The sequence below is a fragment of the Colobus angolensis genome, unplaced genomic scaffold (assembly GCF_000951035.1).
Source record: "Colobus angolensis palliatus isolate OR3802 unplaced genomic scaffold, Cang.pa_1.0 Scaffold109, whole genome shotgun sequence".
In the NCBI taxonomy this organism is placed as follows: Eukaryota; Metazoa; Chordata; class Mammalia; order Primates; family Cercopithecidae; genus Colobus; species Colobus angolensis.
The window spans coordinates 1,694,000-1,711,450 of NW_012111919.1; the positions used below are offsets into that span (position 1 = coordinate 1,694,000).

The 17,451-nt window shown below is 41.8% G+C and overlaps 1 protein-coding gene across 2 annotated transcripts in view; it reads left to right on the top strand.

Moving 5' to 3' along the window:
* Positions 1 to 6,046: 6,046 nt before the first annotated feature.
* Positions 6,047 to 17,451, top strand: part of ASXL2 (additional sex combs like transcriptional regulator 2) — a 159,315-nt gene continuing 147,910 nt past the window's right edge. Inside the window, exon 1 of one of the 2 annotated variants that reach the window (XM_011950426.1) lies at positions 6,047 to 6,399. In XM_011950426.1, the coding sequence (XP_011805816.1) occupies positions 6,343 to 6,399 (57 nt within the window). In that variant the 5' untranslated portion in view covers positions 6,047 to 6,342. The remainder of the gene's footprint in view (positions 6,400 to 17,451) is intronic. The other variant, XM_011950434.1, reaches the window with a different exon arrangement.

Consider the following 17,451-nt stretch of genomic DNA (forward strand, 5'->3'; position numbering starts at 1 on the left):
CTAGATGGCTTACAGAATCTGTAGGAGATCTAGTGATCCTAGCTTGGAAATTACCACTAACAGAAATAGTGGCCAAAATACCACTGCAGAGCAGGCCTTTTGAAGACTCTGCAACTTGTATCACTGACATCACTGATCCTGAATATTACTAATGTCTGATTCAATGTCTAGGGCAGAAGTAAATGATTGATGGAACCTAGGGCATGTTCCTATGCCCTACCCAGAAGAGAGGGTAGGTATTTTCAATTTCTGTAGTGGGTGGGAAATTTCCAAATATGGGAAGGGGGTTTGGATACTTGTAGCCAAAAAAAAAAAAAAAAAAAAGCAAATACACACATTATTTTCTGCAGACACAGGTCTTGCTATGTTGCCCAGGCTTGACTTGAACTACTGGCATCAAGCGATCCTCCCATCTCAGCCTTTCAAAGTGCTGGTATTACAGGTGTGAGCCACCATACTCAGCAAATGTTCTTCTATGCTTTCTGGTGAGTATTAATATGAGCATTAAACATGAGATCTTTATATTTTGTGTTCATAGGTTCATCCACATATCTCTATCCCAACCTCATTACCTCTGATCTTATAGTCTTTTTTGTTGCATGACCCTGACCACTTGGCTGAGCTAGTCTCTACCTACCATGAATCTGTTTACATTCTGACCTTGGGCCATTTCTCTTTCCACACAAAGTAGATAATCCAGTACACTGCCTGAACCTCTGCACACTGGAAGGGTGTCCCTTCACTCCTGTCGTTCAAAGCTATTTGTGAATGGGACTGTAAGGCAGATGAAGTCCATTTTCATCTTGCACCTTGTATTAATCTGTTCTCACAGTGCTATAAAGAAATTCTGAATTCTTAGAGTGCTATAAATAAATTCCTTTATAAAGAAAATTGGTTTAATTGCCTCACAGTTCGACAGGCTGTACAGAAAGTATGGCTGGGGAGGCCTCAGGAAACTTACAATCAAGGTGGAAAGTGAAGGGGCAGCATGGCTGGAGCAGGAGGAAAAGAAAGTGAAGGGGAAGGTGCTGTACACTTTAAAAAAAGTTAATTTTTTTATTGTACTTTAAGTTCTGGGATACATGTGCAGAATGTGCAGGTTTGTTACATAGGTATACACACATGCCATGGTGGTTTGCTGCACCCATCAACCTGTCATCTACATTAGGTATTTCTCCTAATGGTATCCCTCCCTTAGCTCCCCAACCCCCGGTGCTACACACTTTTTTTTTTTGAGACAGTCTCACTCTGTCGCCCAGACAGAGCAGTGGTGTGATCTCGTTCACTGCAAGCTCCGCCTCCCGGGTTCACGCCATTCTCCTGCCTCAGCCTCCAGAGTAGTTGGGACTACAGGCGCCCGCCACCACCATGCCAGGCTAATTTTTTGTATTTTTAGTAGAGACGGGGTTTCACCGTGTTAGCCAGGATGGTCTCGATCTCCCGACCTCGTGATTTGCCCGCCTTGGCCTCCCAAAGTGCTGGGATTACAGGTGTGAGCCACTGTGCCTGGCCTTTTTAAAAAAATACTAGATGGCTTAGGCCGTGTGCAGTGGCTCACACTTGTAATCCCAGCACTTTGGGAGGCCAAGGCAGGTGGATTACCTGAGGTCAGGAGTTGGAGACCTGCCTGGTCAACATGGTGAAACTCCATCTTTACTAAAAATACAAAAAAACTAGCTAGGCGTGGTGACAAGTGCCTGTAATCCCAGCTACTCAGGAGGCTGAGGAGAAGAACCACTTGGACCTGGGAGGCAGAGGTTGCAGTGAGCTGAAATCGCATGACTGCACTCTAGTCTGGGCAACAAGAGCAAAATTCTGCCTGAAAAAGACAAAAAAAAAAAAAAAAAAAAAAAAAAAAAAAAAAAAAAACAAAACTAGATGGCTTACAGAATCTGTAGGAGATCTAGTGATCCTAGCTTGGAAATTACCACTAACAGAAATAGTGGCCAAAATACCACTGCAGAGCAGGCCTTTTGAAGACTCTGCAACTTGTATCACTGACATCACTGATCCTGAATATTACTAATGTCTGATTCAATGTCTAGGGCAGAAGTAAATGATTGATGGAACCTAGGGCATGTTCCTATGCCCTACCCAGAAGAGAGGGTAGGTATTTTCAATTTCTGTAGTGGGTGGGAAATTTCCAAATATGGGAAGGGGGTTTGGATACTTGTAGCCAAAAAAAAAAAAAAAAAAAAAAGTCTCTCTTATGCCTCCATTTTTTTCATCAAAAGGAACCCTATTATGCATTTGATTCTATACCTTGCCTTTTTCACTTTAATTAATATTCCTTAGATCTCTTTCCGCAAGTGAGTGGCAACCCTTGTATATAAGGATTATTTATAATAGCACTGAAATGTTAACTACAGGAGACTAGATAAAATTATTGTACATAATCCAAACAATGGAATGCTATATAACTATTTAAAATTATGCTATATGTTGGAGTTTGAGGGTGTCAACTTGCCCAAGTTTCACAAAAAATGGAAAGATATCTAGAGGAGACAAGCAGATGGAGATAAAAATATCACATTCATAATAAAACTGTTGAAGATAAAACAGCTTCTGTGTGAGGGCCAAATGGGCTTGCTAGCGCTTCCTGTCCCAAACTTTGCCAAGTCTAGACCTGATGCTATCTCATCTGAGTGAAAAGTTTGGTTCTACAGAGGAGACATACTTAACGAGGGGCCATTCATGCTCAACCAAGTTGTGAGGCTGAGGGTAGGCTCTTCTTAGCTTCTTCCCTTCTCTTTTTTCTTTTTCTTTTCTTTTCTTTTTTTTTTTTTTGAGACAGAGTCTCACTCTATTGCCCAGGCTGTAGTGCGATGGCGTGATCTCAACTCACTGCAACCTCTACCTCCCAGGTTCAAGTGATTCTCCCACCTCAGCCTCCTGAGTATCTGGGACTACTGCTGTGAGCCACCACGCCCGGCTAATTTTTGTATTTTTTGGTAGAGACCCTGTTTCACTATTTTGGCCAGGCTGGTATTGAACTCCTGACCTCAAGTGATCTGCCATCTTGACCTCCCGAAGTGCTGAGATTACAGGCATGAGACACTGTGCCTGGCCAGCTTCTTCCCTTCTCTATGATGCTTCCCTCACAACATTACAGGTTTCTTCTGAGAGCACTCCAATACATAACTTGCACAAGAAGTCAAAGCTCAGTCTCTGCTTCCACAGACAAAACAAATATCTATAAAATTTTTACAATGAGCAGTTTGGTAAGGATGAAAAAAGGTGAATTTTATGGTGAAAATAAAAATCTCATGTGGATTCCAGCATAAAGCATTCGAAGGGGTTGGGGCTGAATGTCTGTAGCCTAAAAATCCTTGATTTCATTTTCTGCAGTACACTAAGCTAAAGTTGTCAAAGCAGGTCATTCACTTTACCACAAAAGAGTCAGACCTTTATTTGCAGATGTAAAGCACTGTTACACTTAGTAGGGCAGAGGAGTGAGTGGAAGCTGTGAAAGTGGAGATGGTGAGTGTTGGTCACACATTCAAGATATTTATGGGCAAGAAAGACAGGAAAAATAATTTGGTATGGTAGGGTGGTAGGGTAAAGAGACTTCTTTAAGCTGGAAGTGTCTTGAATATGCTTGTAGAAGGCGATGGAGGGGTATCAGAACTAGAAAATAATGAAACAAATGGAACAACATTCCAAGGAAGATGAGAAGGGATAGTGTCCTGTATACAGTATATTAAAGGAGGGATTAGGCAATGGTAAGGAGGAGGAGGTGGTTAGAATGTGCGAACTTATGGGTAAATTTAGGGATTGAAGGCAAGGTGAGAATGCAACTGGTGGCCAATAATTTTTACATGATATATGAAGCAATGTTATTAGTTAAATGAAGAGGCAAAAGTAGAGGTAGGGGTATTCAGGGGAGTAGCAAATGCTGATGGAAGTAACCAGAGATAAATCAAAGGATAACTAAGTTGATTATAGAAACTATATCTGTAAAGCTAAGAAACTGTGACTCAATCAAGAACTAGGGAGGATATCTTAGTAGGGTAGTGGGTGGAGTTTTAAGAAGATAGATTTGGCATTCCCTGTAGGATGGGCTTGAGTAGAGTGAGAATAGAAACAGAATATCTAAGGAAATCCAGAAGGAGGGTGGGGATGATGAGAGAGATGCAAATACACATAACAAATTCAATCAATAGACATGGGGACAAAATACTTTCTGGGGAATTATACTTTTATAATAATAACAAACTATCTGTATCTGTGGAAGATTAAGAAGTAGGAACCACAACATTACAATCCCTACCCTTGAAATGAAAACCTGGGGATAGAGCTCCTGAAATGCAAAGTAAGGACAGTTGGATTATCTGGCCTAGGAGGATCTGAAAACCAGTTGGGGCTCCAGGACCAAACAACAGGACTGGATGGTAAGCTGTACTCAACTCAACAGTCAGGGATGGAGAAGACCTTCTTTTCTCTTTTTTCTTTTTTTGCAACAGAGCCTTGCTCTATTGCCCAGGCTGCAGTGTAATGGCATGATCACTGCAATCTCTGCCTCCCAGGTTCAAGTGATTCTCCCGCCTCAGCCTCCCGAGTAGCTGGGATTTCAGGCACATGCCACCATGCCCAGCTAATTTTTGTATTTTTAGTAGAGATTAGGTTTCTCCACGTTGGCCAGGCTGGTCTTGAACTCCTGGCCTCAAGTGATCTGACCACCTCGGCTTCCCAAAATGCTGAGATTACAGGCGTGAGCCACTGCACCTGGCGAGAAGGCCTTCTTAGACTACAGACATAAGCTTTGGAGGGAGGTGGTACATGCTGCCTGTGTAATGGATAGGGCTATGAATTATCAAAGACATTTCAGAAAATATATCCATATCAATTGCTGAAATTGGCTGTTTGATCCATGACTGAAGGGAAATATAAAGAAGTATCTAGATACTTCTAGATGGCCTCTCAAACTCCCCCTTTTTTTTTTGGCACAACAGATCCTTTTTGAAAAATAGAGGAAAAGTTATGAATCCTCTTCTCAAAAAATTCACATATAACACACAAAATATAGTTCATAATTTTAGGGAGTCCATGAACGTCTGAAATGCATCCATAAACTTTAAGCAGTGCCCTCATCTGTCTTTCCTCCCAAGAGGCAATCCAATCCTTAGTCCTATTTCACACTATAGTAAATTTACTAGATTGTTTGGAAGCAGCTTCTGGAAGCAGGTGGATTGGTGAGATCAGCAGGTATTACCACATGCTTCTTACTTTGCAAAGTATCAAGGCATAGATGATGTAAGAGAAGATGCCACATTCTGGATCTTTCAGAAGGCTGTTATGGATACTACAAATAATGGTCTCTGACCACAGAAATGTCTGAATCATTCAGCAAATATTTACTGGGCGCCTGATATGTACAGGCACTATGCTAGGAACTGAGCTCACCGAAATAAAGAAGACACCATTTCTGTCATTGATGAGTAGCTTCACATGTAAAAGTGTGGATGCAGTTACCGGGGACCTTAAAAACAGTCACCTAAGTTTGAGGCTTTCTGGGGAAATGGAAAGGGCTCTGAGCTGGCAATTTGATATTTGGTGTCTCTACATCCCAGACTTGTGAGTTTGGCAAGTCACTCAATCTCAGTTGCTTTGCCTATCGAATGGGTAGATGAGAATTGTTGCCTATCTTCAAAAAGATAACCTTTGTAAAAATGCAAATAAATGAGAAAACACAAAAGCAGGGCTTATCTAAAGTGATAGTTGGCAGAGTCACCCACTGACGTAAGAGGTCAGCTCCCCAGGTCTACACAGCCCATGCAGCGCCTCGCACGAGGCGGGATCAGCTCAATAAGCTTTCCCGGATGGAACAAGTTCCGCTTCCGCAGGCAGATACTCGCTGTAGGTGTGAGCGCCGAGCGTCAGACGCCAGTTACTGCCGGGGTCTCCCTCGTGCGCATGCTCCTGCGGAGAGGCGGAGACCGGAAGGGTGGGGGCGTGGCGAGGTACCGCAGACCGCCGGCTCGCTCGCTCAGCTGCCGGGCTTGGGAGGCGGGGGCGCGCCCGCGCTCGTTCGCGCGGCCGGCTGCGTACAGTAGTGACGGCCGCGCGGGAGAGGTCACATGACCGTAGCGGCAGCCTGTACAGTAAGAACCCAATATGGCAGCGGCGGTAGCAGTGGCAACGGCAGCAGGAGGACCGGCCGCCCCATAGACCCCCCCCCGCGCACCACCCCCGCCGCTTCCTCTGCTTGGGTGCCCCCCCGGCCTGACTTCCCTTTTCTCCCACCTTTCCCGGCACCGCGGGAAAAGCAGCGCAGGGCAGAGCAGGCAGGGAGGGCGGCCGGAGCCCGGACACGGGAACCTCCCAGTCAGTTCAAGACCCGACATGAGGGAAAAGGGACGTAGGAAGAAGGGCAGGACCTGGGCGGAGGCCGCCAAGACGGTAAGGGGGAGGGAGCGAAGGGGAAGGCCGGGAGGATTTCGTTCCCTTGTCGTCCGCCAGTCGCAGGGGAAGGGAGGTCACTGGCCCAGCGACCCGGCTGAGGGGGCACAAAACCGCGCGGAGAGGGCGGCGGTTAGTGTCGGGGTTGCGATCCCTGTGGGAATGGAGGCGCCCGGCGGAACGTGATAGCCGCGGGGCCGTGGCTTCTCTCGGCGTCTGCGGCGAGTCCTCAGTGTTTTGAGGCTGTCTCTTGGGGTCACGTCGCTATCACCTCTACTCTGTGGTAGCCCCCGCCCCGTCACGGGGAAGTCTGTGGTGCTTGCACGGTAACCGGTTCTTCTCCCTTGTGCGGCTGGAGAGCCCCCATTGGATGCAGATAGAAGGCTTTTGCGTGCATCCAGCCCCGGAAAGGAGAGGGGAGCGCTGGAGCTGGATAGAATTTACCCGTTACAGCGGACATGCCTTTGACCCTGGGCCCCTTGCTTGTCTGGCTCCCGGAGCAGACGTGAGATCACGAGGCTTTTGTTTTTGTTTGGTGTTGGAGCCGAAAGTGCAGGAGGTGTTTAGAAACGAAGTAACAGGTGGGACTTGTAGAATTTTTTTTTTTTTCCTGTTTCCGTAGAGACCTACTCCGAACAAGGCAGCAATGCATGGTGGGACGTGTAGTTTACCCGGCCTTCACTTTTCCCTAGCCAAAGTGATGGTGGCTTAATGAAGTTGTAATTAGTGGGTAAAACAATTTTTCCCCCTAATTCTGTTATGACGAAATTTAGAGGTAGGTTTTAAAAAGTGGACTATTGAGGATTAGTGAGAAGTTTTACCATATTTTAAGAAGAAAAATTTAAAAGCAAGTTGTATGCAGAAATGAAATAGTAGGAGATAGTGAAGTTCTTTCCATCGTTGAGGATGCAGCGGAAAAGTAATAGGGCATTAAACAGCATTTTAATAGTGGAAAGTGAGAGGTGTTCACCCTTTTAATGGTGAATCATGTCAATAATACTTCGACAACATAGCCCTTCTTAGTGAACCCTTATGTCATATGGTTTATTTTTTAATGAGGTTTTTTTAAATATGAAAGTAATGTTCACTGTAGGGAAATTTGGAAAATTATAAAAAAGAAAATTAAAAAAAATTCACATTTATTTCACCCCTCGTCTGTATCTGCTAACATTTGGTATATTACCATCTAGTCTCTTTTATTTATTTCCTCAAATCTAGGTCATACTGTTTATTCAGTCTTGTGCATTTGTTTGTAAACTTTGTGCATTTGTTTTGTAAACTTTATGCATTAGGAGGTTGATGAGTCTTCAATTTTTATTTCTCTTAGTTGGAAATGTAAAAAAGTTAAGAAATAATAGCACATTTTACTTTCTGGGTGTTTTCACTTACAGTGTATCTTGGTATATCTTCCTGTGCTAGAAGTTTCTCTCTAAAAGATAAGACTCCTATACTTTTTTGATGGTGTAGAGGTTGCTTCCCCACAGAGGACTATTTTACTCTCTACTTGGTGGATACCTCAAGACCTCTTTCTGTTAATAAAAGAAGCAGATGAATTTTAATTATAGGAAAGCAGACCTAGACCCTAATTTATGCTAATTAATTTTAAGTTCCTAGGATCTTTAAATTTTTTTTTATTAAAAATATTTTGTAGAGACAGGGTCTTGCTATGTTGCCCAGGCTAGGCTAGTCTTGAATTCCTGGGCTCAAGCAGTCCTTCTGCCTTGGCCTCTCAAAGCACTAATATTAGAGAAGTTTCTAGACTCTTAAAGAGTGTTTTTTGCGTTATGATTCCTTTGATAAAATAGTCATTGGGAGATTGTGACAAATAGGAAAAATTAGTTTGCAACTACTTAGCTTTTCCTATGTTAGTATATTTGCTCGTTTCATGCCCTAGCTAGCTATGTGAAAAATAGTATTTAAAAGATGGAAAGACTACTTTGATTAGTAGAGTTCCTGAGGGGACCAGTATATTAGTAGCTTGGTATTTTTCTTTGATTCTGGCAAATACATAAAGCCCCAGTCTCAGTGAAAATGTGTTTTAGAAAGAGAATGATGACACTAAAGTTTTTCTTTTTCTAATAGCCAAAATCTAGAAAACATTCTTAGTTTTGGAGGGTTATTTTGTTACCTATAAGTGAGGGGATTAAACTAAATCTCGGTGTTCAAAATATTTATGTTTTTAGGATAAATAGATGAAAATAAAAGAAGGACTGGGCAAAGGTACATTTGTAATATTTCAGACTGCAGAATAATGAAATCAGAAAATTAGTGAGTTGACAAATGAAAGTAACTTTGACCTAAATAAGAATGCTAGTATTTAGATCCAAAGGAATAGGAAAAGAGATTTTAAGGCTTAAACTTATTTCTTACGCATTAGGATGTCAAGTGTTTGAGGAACAGTTTCATCAAGGAAGCAAGGGTCTGTTTCTTATTTCATGTGTTTTTGGTACCTCCATTGTAGAGCTATCATGTTTTAGAGAGTACTATTAAAATAGGGTTGTTTTCCTGACCAATAATATAGCAATAGATATATTCAACACATTAAATGTTGGTATGTGATACTGGGATGATACGGGGTGTGTGTATATGTGTGGGAGTGCTACATGGTTTGATGTAAGGTTACTATAAACTAAACAAAATAGTAAGATTCATAATAATAGTAATTATTATAATTTTATTTATTTATTTAGAATGGGTTTTGCTATGTTGCCCAGGCTGGAGTGCAATGGCTTCACAGGTATGATTGTGGTGCGCGAAAGCCTTGAACTTCTGGGCTCAAGTGATCATCCTGCCCTAGCTTCCCAAGTAGCTGGGACTATAGGCATGTGCCACTGTGCCTGGCTTCATAATTATTATATAATAGTAGATTATGCCAAAAGGCTGATAAAATGAACTTGAATGTATACACTGGCTCCAGTAACTAAGGACACCAGGGAAAGGTGATGGAGCTGCGATTCAGCTGATCTTGAATGCGCATTCACTATACTGGACTGCCTCCCTGTTGATCTTAAATTTGTCTTATTTAAATATGCTAGTTATAAAAAGCATTCTAGTATTTAGTTAGCAGTTTCACATGTTTTACTTTTTTTTTTTTTTTTTGAGACAGGATCTTGCTCTGTCGCCCAAGCTGGAGTGCACTGCCACGATGGCAGCTCATGGCAACCTCAACCAACCCCTCAAGCGATCCTCCTGCCTCAGCCTCCTTAGTAGCTGGGACTGCAGGCGTGTGCCACCACTCCCAGCTAATTAAATTTTTTTTTTTTTTTTTTTTACCGTAGAGACAGTCTCCCTATGTTGCTCAGGCTGATCTCAATCTCCTGGGCTCAAGTGATCCTCCTGCCTCAGCCTGCCAAAGTGCTAATATTATAGGTGTGGTCCCCCATACTCAGCTGCATGTTTTAAATTTTAAGGGCAGTAGTGATGGTGGTAATGAATTATTTAAGTGAGAGATAAATAGTGTAGTGTTTAGTACAATTTAAATTGAAAAACTTGTAGCTAACCAGGGATATTGAAAACCATTACATTGACTTTATTTTATTTTTTGAGCCAGGGTCTCACGTTGTCACCAAGGCTAAAGTGCAGTCTTGTGATCAGGGCTCACTGCAACTTCCATGTCCTAGGCTCGAGGGCTTCTCCCTCCTTAACCTGTGGAGTAGCTAAGTACCACACACGTGTGCCACCATGCCCAGCTAATTTTTTGTGTGTGTGTGAGACGGGGTCTCACTTGGTTGCCTAGGCTGGAATGCAGTGGTGTGATCTTGGCTCCCTGCAACTTCTGACTGCTGGGCTCAAGCAGTCCTCCTGGCTCAGCTTCCCAAGTAGCTGGGACTACAGGCATGTGCTGCCATGCCTGGCTGATTTTATTTTTTGTAGAGATGGGGTTTCGCCGTGTTGCCCAGGCTGGTCTTAAACACCTGGACTCAAGTGATCTGCCCACCTCGGCCTCCCAGTGTGATGGGATTACAGGTGTGAGCCACTGCGCCGGGACCACAGCTAAGTTTAAAAATTTTTTTTGTAGAGACAGGATCTCGCCAAGTTTCCCAGGCTGGTCTTGAACTCCTGGACTCAAGTGATCTGCCTGCCTTGGCCTCCGAAAGTGTTAGGATTACAGATGTGGCCACTGCACCCCGTCTGCATTGACTTTAGAACTATGTTCAAAATTAGGCTCATTAAAAAGAAAGATGAACCATGTAAATATTTGATGACATCCTGAGGATTTTAGCAGTTTTTGAAAAGCAGAACTTTGAAAATAGCTGTCTTATTGATCTTGTTTGCTTTTTGACTTTTCCCTCCTTTCCCGTGGGTAGAGAAGCATTAAAAGGCGAAAGAGTCCCAAAAGGACAAATGTGTGTGTGATTGTAGGTGGAAGGGAGAGGCAGACTTTAGAGATTATACACTTAAGGACATTGGGGTTTTTTTTTTTGGGAGGAAAATGATAAAAAAAATATGAGAACCAAGGTGTGGGTGTTAGAGATGAGGAACATAACCTGTAGTGTAGATCTTTGGGATGTAATTTGTAGACTGAAGAAAAAATTTTTTTTTTTGCTTTAATTTTTTTTTTTTTATACTTTAAGTTCTAGGGTACATGTGCACAACATGCAGGTTTGTTACATATGTATACATGTGCCATGTTGGTGTGCTGCACCCATTAACTTGTCATTTACATTAGGTATATCTACTAATGCTATCCCTCCCCTGCCACTCCCCACAACAGGCCCCGGTGTGTGATGATCCCCTTCCTGTGTCCAAGTGATCTCATTGTTCAGTTCCTACCTATGAGTGAGAACATGCGCTATTTGGTTTTCTGTTCTTGCAATAGTTTGCTGAGAATGATGGTTTCCAGCTGCATCCATGTCCCTACAAAGGACAGGAACTCATCCTTTTTTATGTCTGCATAGTATTTTTTTTAAAAATATATAGACTTCATTCATTGGTTAATTATTATTTTGAATGTACACAAGATTTTGGTTTTTGTCACTTACAACTTTTGTCACTGCTAAAATCCTCAGGGTGTCATCAAATATTTAGATGATTCATCTTTATTTAACTTTAGAAAAAGAGATGGAAGATAGAAAATTTCTGTTAAAGATAGGCTAATTACTTTGATGTAGGAAGTGTAGAAAATGGAAATATTATTTTTTGAGAGACTGGCACTCTGTTGCCAGTCTGGAGCGCCGTGGTGCAATCTCGGCTGACTGCAAGCGTCCCCTCCTGGGTTCAAGTGATTCTCCTGCCTCAGCCTTCCTAGTAGTTGAGATTACTGTGCCTGGCCAATTTTTATAATACGAATTATAGAAAGTAAAACCGGGCAGAATCTTGGCTCATTGATTACATAAACATTAGTGAGAAAGCATTGGCATGGGCTAAAAATAGAGAAACTGCGACAGTTAAGCTATGAGGATGGAAAGGAATAAGAATAACGGAACGGACTTTGGGGACTCTGGGTGGGGAAAGGGTGGGAGGGTGATGAGGGATAAAAGACTACACATTGGGTACAGTGTACACCTCTCGGGTGATGGGTGCACCAAGATCTCAGAAATCACCACTAAAGAACTTATCCATGTAGCCAAACTACCACAAACCATTGGGGAAAAAACAAAAAAAGAACTTACAACCCTCCAAGAGCCAATAGACTTTTGGGAAAAAAAAATTCTCCTGAGAAACCATCTGGGCTCAGTGCTTTTTGGTGAGCTAATTCCTTAATAATTTTGTCTGTTTATTCTGTGGAACTTAGTTTGCTTAAGCATCCTCTCTACTAGGGTCAATTTTAGTAAACTGTATTTTCATGAAGTTATCCATATAATAGAGATTCTCAAATTTAATTGCCTAAAGCTGTGGAAAATAATCTCTTATAATTTAAAATTTTTCTTCTCTATAGTTATTTCTTCCTTATCAATGCTTACTTTGTATATTTGTATTACTATCTTTTCTTCTTTATTAATTTTGCTAGTGATTTATCTATCTTGTGGGTGCTTTTGTTTTCCCCCAAATAAATGGATTTTGTTTATGAATTGTTTTTCTGTTCTCTGATCTTACTAGTTTTCACTTATACCTTTACAATTTTACTCTTAGGCTTTGTTTTGGTGTCCTTTGTTATCTTTCTTGCTATTTGAGTTGGGAATTTATTTAAGTTTTAATTTTTTTTTTTTTTTCCTTGAGACAGGGTCTTGCCCTGTTGCCCAGACTGGAGTGCAGTGGTGTGATCTCAGCTCACTGCAGCTTCCGCCTCCCAGGCTCAAGGGATCCTCTTGCCTCAGCCTCCCAAGTAGCTGGGACCACAAGCACACGCTACCATGCCTGGCTAAGTTTTGTATTTTTTGTAGAGATGGGGTTTTGCCATGCTGCCCAGCCTGGTCTCAAATTCTTGGGCTCTCGCAGTGGACCCAAAGTGTTGGGATTACAGGCGTGAGCCACTGTGCCCTGCTAATTTTTAATTTATGTAGCTCTTTGGTCTTGTGAATTTTCCTCTGATCTCTGCTTTACATTTATCCCATAGATCTGTTACGCAAAATTTTCACTCATTGTTTTTCTGAAATTCTGTAATTTATTTCAGAATGCATAATTTTCAAAACAACTGTGTGTTTACATTCATGAAATTACTTTCTGCAAGTCTATTATTAGTAGTAGGTGACTTGATGTAACACTTTTTGCTTGATTGGTCTTCCTTCTTGCCATATTATTTAAAGTTCTCCTGCATAATTTTGTGTTAATTTCAAATTAGCTGGGTATGGGTGGCGCATGCCTGTAATCTGAGCTACTCAGGAGGCTGAGGCAGGAGAATCACTTGAAGCCGGGAGGTGGAGGTTGCTGTGAGCTGAGATCGTGCCATTGCACTCCAGGCTGGGCAACAAGAGCGAAACTCCATCTCAAAAACCAAAATAAATAAAATTTTGTGTTAACTTCATAATTTCTTCTGTCCTGTTTTTATTCCTCTATCCTGAAAGCCCACAAGCCTCCTAGTTTGTTGAAGAGGGAAAAACAGAATCTTTTTTGAACAGTTAAATTAAAAATTTCTATGAAAGGTGGTGCTGCTGCTGCTCCTGCATCTCTTGTAGAATTCTGAAAGGCGTTGAGAAAATAACCTCAGGTTTGCAAAAGTCCTTTCTGCTTCCCCATCCACAGATTCTATCTACTCTTGAGAGGCTGGACAATTTTGCTGTGGGACTTTTTTTCCCCCCCTCTACAAAAGCTGTTTGGAAGGAGGCCAGTGTGTGAAGATATAACTAAACTTGCTATCTTTGTCCTGTTTACAAAAAAACTCTGAATACCCCTCTACTTCTGTATTCTTTCTTTTTACATCTCATAGAGGCCATCTTCATAGTTTATGGTATTTTTTAATTTAGTATTTTTAGTACAGTGTGGATTATTATGTTTTTACTGTTAAAAGGTTGTTGAATGAACTAAATTTTAGAACTCTCAATATGATTTAAAAACTATTTGCTTTAAATTTATTTCCTATTTGAGTTATATAGGCTCATTATTTTTTTAAAAAAAACAAGTGTATAAAGAGTTAATTCTAGATGAGTCAGTATACTGAAAACGGGAATTAAGTGAAAGTCTGCATACTGAAATATTGAAAATATTTACTTACCATACTGAAATTAACTCTGGTTGATAGTTACATATGGCTTTCTGGATTTTTTTTTTTAACCTCATGTATACAAGCAGGTATACCTTTATTTTACATGAAATTCTATAACTTTATTTTATGAATATCATGGATATCTTTTCATGTCATTACTTGTATATTTAATATCTGCCTTATTCTTTTTTTTTTTTCTTTTTTGAGGCGGAGTCTTGCTTTGTCACCCAGGCTGGAGTGCAGTGGCATTCAGTCACAGCTCACTGAAGCCTTGACCTCCTGGGCTCAAACGGTCCTCCTACCTCAGCTTCCTGAGTAGCCAGGACGACAGGGGTGTGCCACCAGACCAGGGTAATTTTTTTTTTTTTTTTGAGACAGAGTCTCGCTCTGTTGCCCAGGCTGGAGTGCAGTGGCGCAGTCTCGGCTCATTGCAAGCTCCGCCACCCGGGTTCACGCCATTCTCCTGCCTCAGCCTCCAGAGTAGCTGGGACTACAGGTGCCCACCAACACGCCTGGCTAATTTTTTTGTACTTTTTAGTAGAGATGGGGTTTCACCATGTTAGCCAGGATAGTCTCGATCTCCTGACCTTGTGATCTGCCCGCCTTGGCCTCCCAAAGTGCTGGGATTACAGGTGTGAGCCACCCCGCCCGGCAATTTTTTTTTTTTTTAAACGGAACCTGGAACAGAGCAAGACTGCAGTGGCGCAGTCTTGGCTCACTGCAACGTCTGCCTCCTGGGTTCAAGCGATTCTCCTGCCTCAGCCTCCTGAGTAACTGGGACTACAGGCGTGCACCACCATGCCCGGCTGATTTTTGTATTTTTAGTAGAGACGGGGTTTCACCATGTTGGCCAGGATGTTTTCAATCTCTTGACCTCGCGACCGCCCCCCTTGACCTCCCAAAGTGCTGAGATTACAGGCGTGAGCCACTGTGCCCAGCTGTGAAATAACTTTTTTTATTGTGGATAAGAAGGAGGAAATTCTGTCTATGCCAGTAAGACTTTGTGCTCCTTTAAGACAGACTTTCTTTTAAAGTGTTTTTACTTGCAGACCTTAACTGAGTTTCTTAACATAGGAATGCTAAATCTTTTTTTTTTTTTTGTACCATTTTAAAATTGGAGATTAAAGAGAAGTTTCTTTTTCTTTTCTTTTTTTTTTGAAGACAGCTTTTTACTCTGTTGCCCAGGCTGGAGTACAGTGGTGGAGCTCAGCTTACTGCAGCCTTGACCTCCCAAGGTCAGGTGATCCTCTCACCTCAGCTTCTTGAGAAGCTGGGACTACAGGCACTGCCACCATGCCTGGCTAATTTTTTTTTTAGACGAAGTCTCATTTTTGTCCCCCAGGCTAGAGTCCAATGGCGCGATCTTGGCTCTCTGCAACCTCCACCTCCCAGGTTCAAGTGATTCTCCTGCCTCAGCCTCCCAAGTAGCTGGGATTACAGGCGTCTGCCACCACGCTCAGCTAATTTTTGTATTTTTAGTAGAGACGGGGTTTCACCATGTTGGCCAGGCTGGTCTTGAACTCCTGACCTCAGGTGATCTGCCCTCCTCGCCCTCCTAAAGTGCTGTAATTACAGGCATGAGCCACTGCACCTGGCCAATGTTTTGTATTTTTTTGTAGAGATAGGGTTTCAACATGTTGCTCATGCTGGTCTTGAATTCCTGGGCTGAAGCAGTCCTCCTAAAATGCGGGGATTGCAGGTGTGAGCCATTGCTACCAGCCTGTTCTTACTTTTAAGAGAGGATAATTTGAATAAAGCTAGTCAAATATATTAAATATTGTTTGCCATGAAAGCTGGTTGAGTATCTCCCTTTGTGAAAAAAAAAATTATGCTAGGACACACCAAGATATTTGCATCCAAAGACTCTTTTGAGTTACATTTGGACATTGGGAAATGTCTGTAACAATTCTTACGTCTGACCTTGCTTGACAGAACTAAAATCGGTTAACGGTAAATACGCATGTAGTTAGTTCATCTTGGACATCAGAGTGCATTGTAAAACTTGCTAATTATAGTATCCTCTGAGTAAGTTGATCCATCTTTTGGCAAAAATGATGTTGTGAGAGACTTTTCATTTGAAAATTTTTTGGCTACTGACATTAATTAGCAATTGATACTAGAATGGCCTTTCACTGGAGTTCACAGCCTGGGATGGCCCATGTCATCTTTAATCTTTAACTCACTGATGTTTGAATTATTCAGTAGTTGGCTTAGCCATATTCAATTTCGAATAAGTGTTCAGTGGTGTTAGTTACTTATTTCTAAATGGTATACAACATTTTAAATGTTTTGCTATTGATTTATAGTGACTAGTTTCCTGTCTGATTTGAGAGATTCTGACAAATTTTGTAAGAAATGGATGTAACCATGAAATACATTAGTGTTATGAAAGATTTCCTTTTTTTATGTGTATTTTGTGCTTGTATAAAAATGTAAAAAGGAATGGATTACAAGACAAAGATAATAGAAAAATAGTTTTTCTACTAAAAGGCGTGAAAGACAATGGCAAAAGGACTGTTTTTAATAGCAACTTGTGAAGTGTTTTTTTCTTTTAATGAGGCAGTATCTTGCTCTGTTGCCCAGGCTGGAGTGCAGTGGCATGATCATGGCTCACTGTAGCCTCACACTCCTGCGTTCAAGAGATCCTCCCGCCTAAGCCTCCAGAGTAACTGAGACCTCGGGCTCGTACCACCAAGCCTGGCTAATTTTAAAATTAAAAAATTGTTTGTTGTTGTTGAGGTAGGCTATCACTATGTTGCCCTATCACTACGTTGCCCAGGCTGTCTAGAACTCCTGGGCTCAAGTGACCTTCCTGCCTTGGCCTCTGAAAATGCTGGGATTACAGGCATGAGCCACCATGCCTGGCTGGGAATAGTCTTTACATATGTGGACTCTATTTGAGAAAATGAATTATTAGCTGGTGATTAAGGACATGGACTTTAAATCACACAGATCTGGATTTGATCTTAGCTTTACTGTTTATTGTGTTAGCTTGGGCTAGTTACTTAAACCAGGCTCAGACATTAATGTGCATAAGAATCATCTGGGGATCTTGTTGTAATACAGATTTTGATTCAGTAGGTCTGTGGTGTGGCCAGAGTCTTCATTTTTAACAGGTTCCCAGGTGATGCTGGTGCTGTGGTCCAAGGAACATATTTGGAGTTGTAAGACTACATTTTCTAAGCTGTCTCAATTTCCCTAACTTTAAAATGGGACAGTAATAAAACCTTCCATTTGAGGTGTTAAGTGATGAGGTGAAAATGTATAAAAAATTCTTTGTACAATGCCTGGCATATTGTAAGCTCTGTTTTTTAATATTACTGAAAAATTAATAAATGGGGGCTGGACATGGTGGCTCACACCTGTAATCCCAGCACTTTGGGAGGCTGAGGCGGGCAGATCACAGGTCAAGAGGTCAAGACCAGCCTGGCCAACATGATGAAACCCCATCTCTACTAAAAATACAAAAA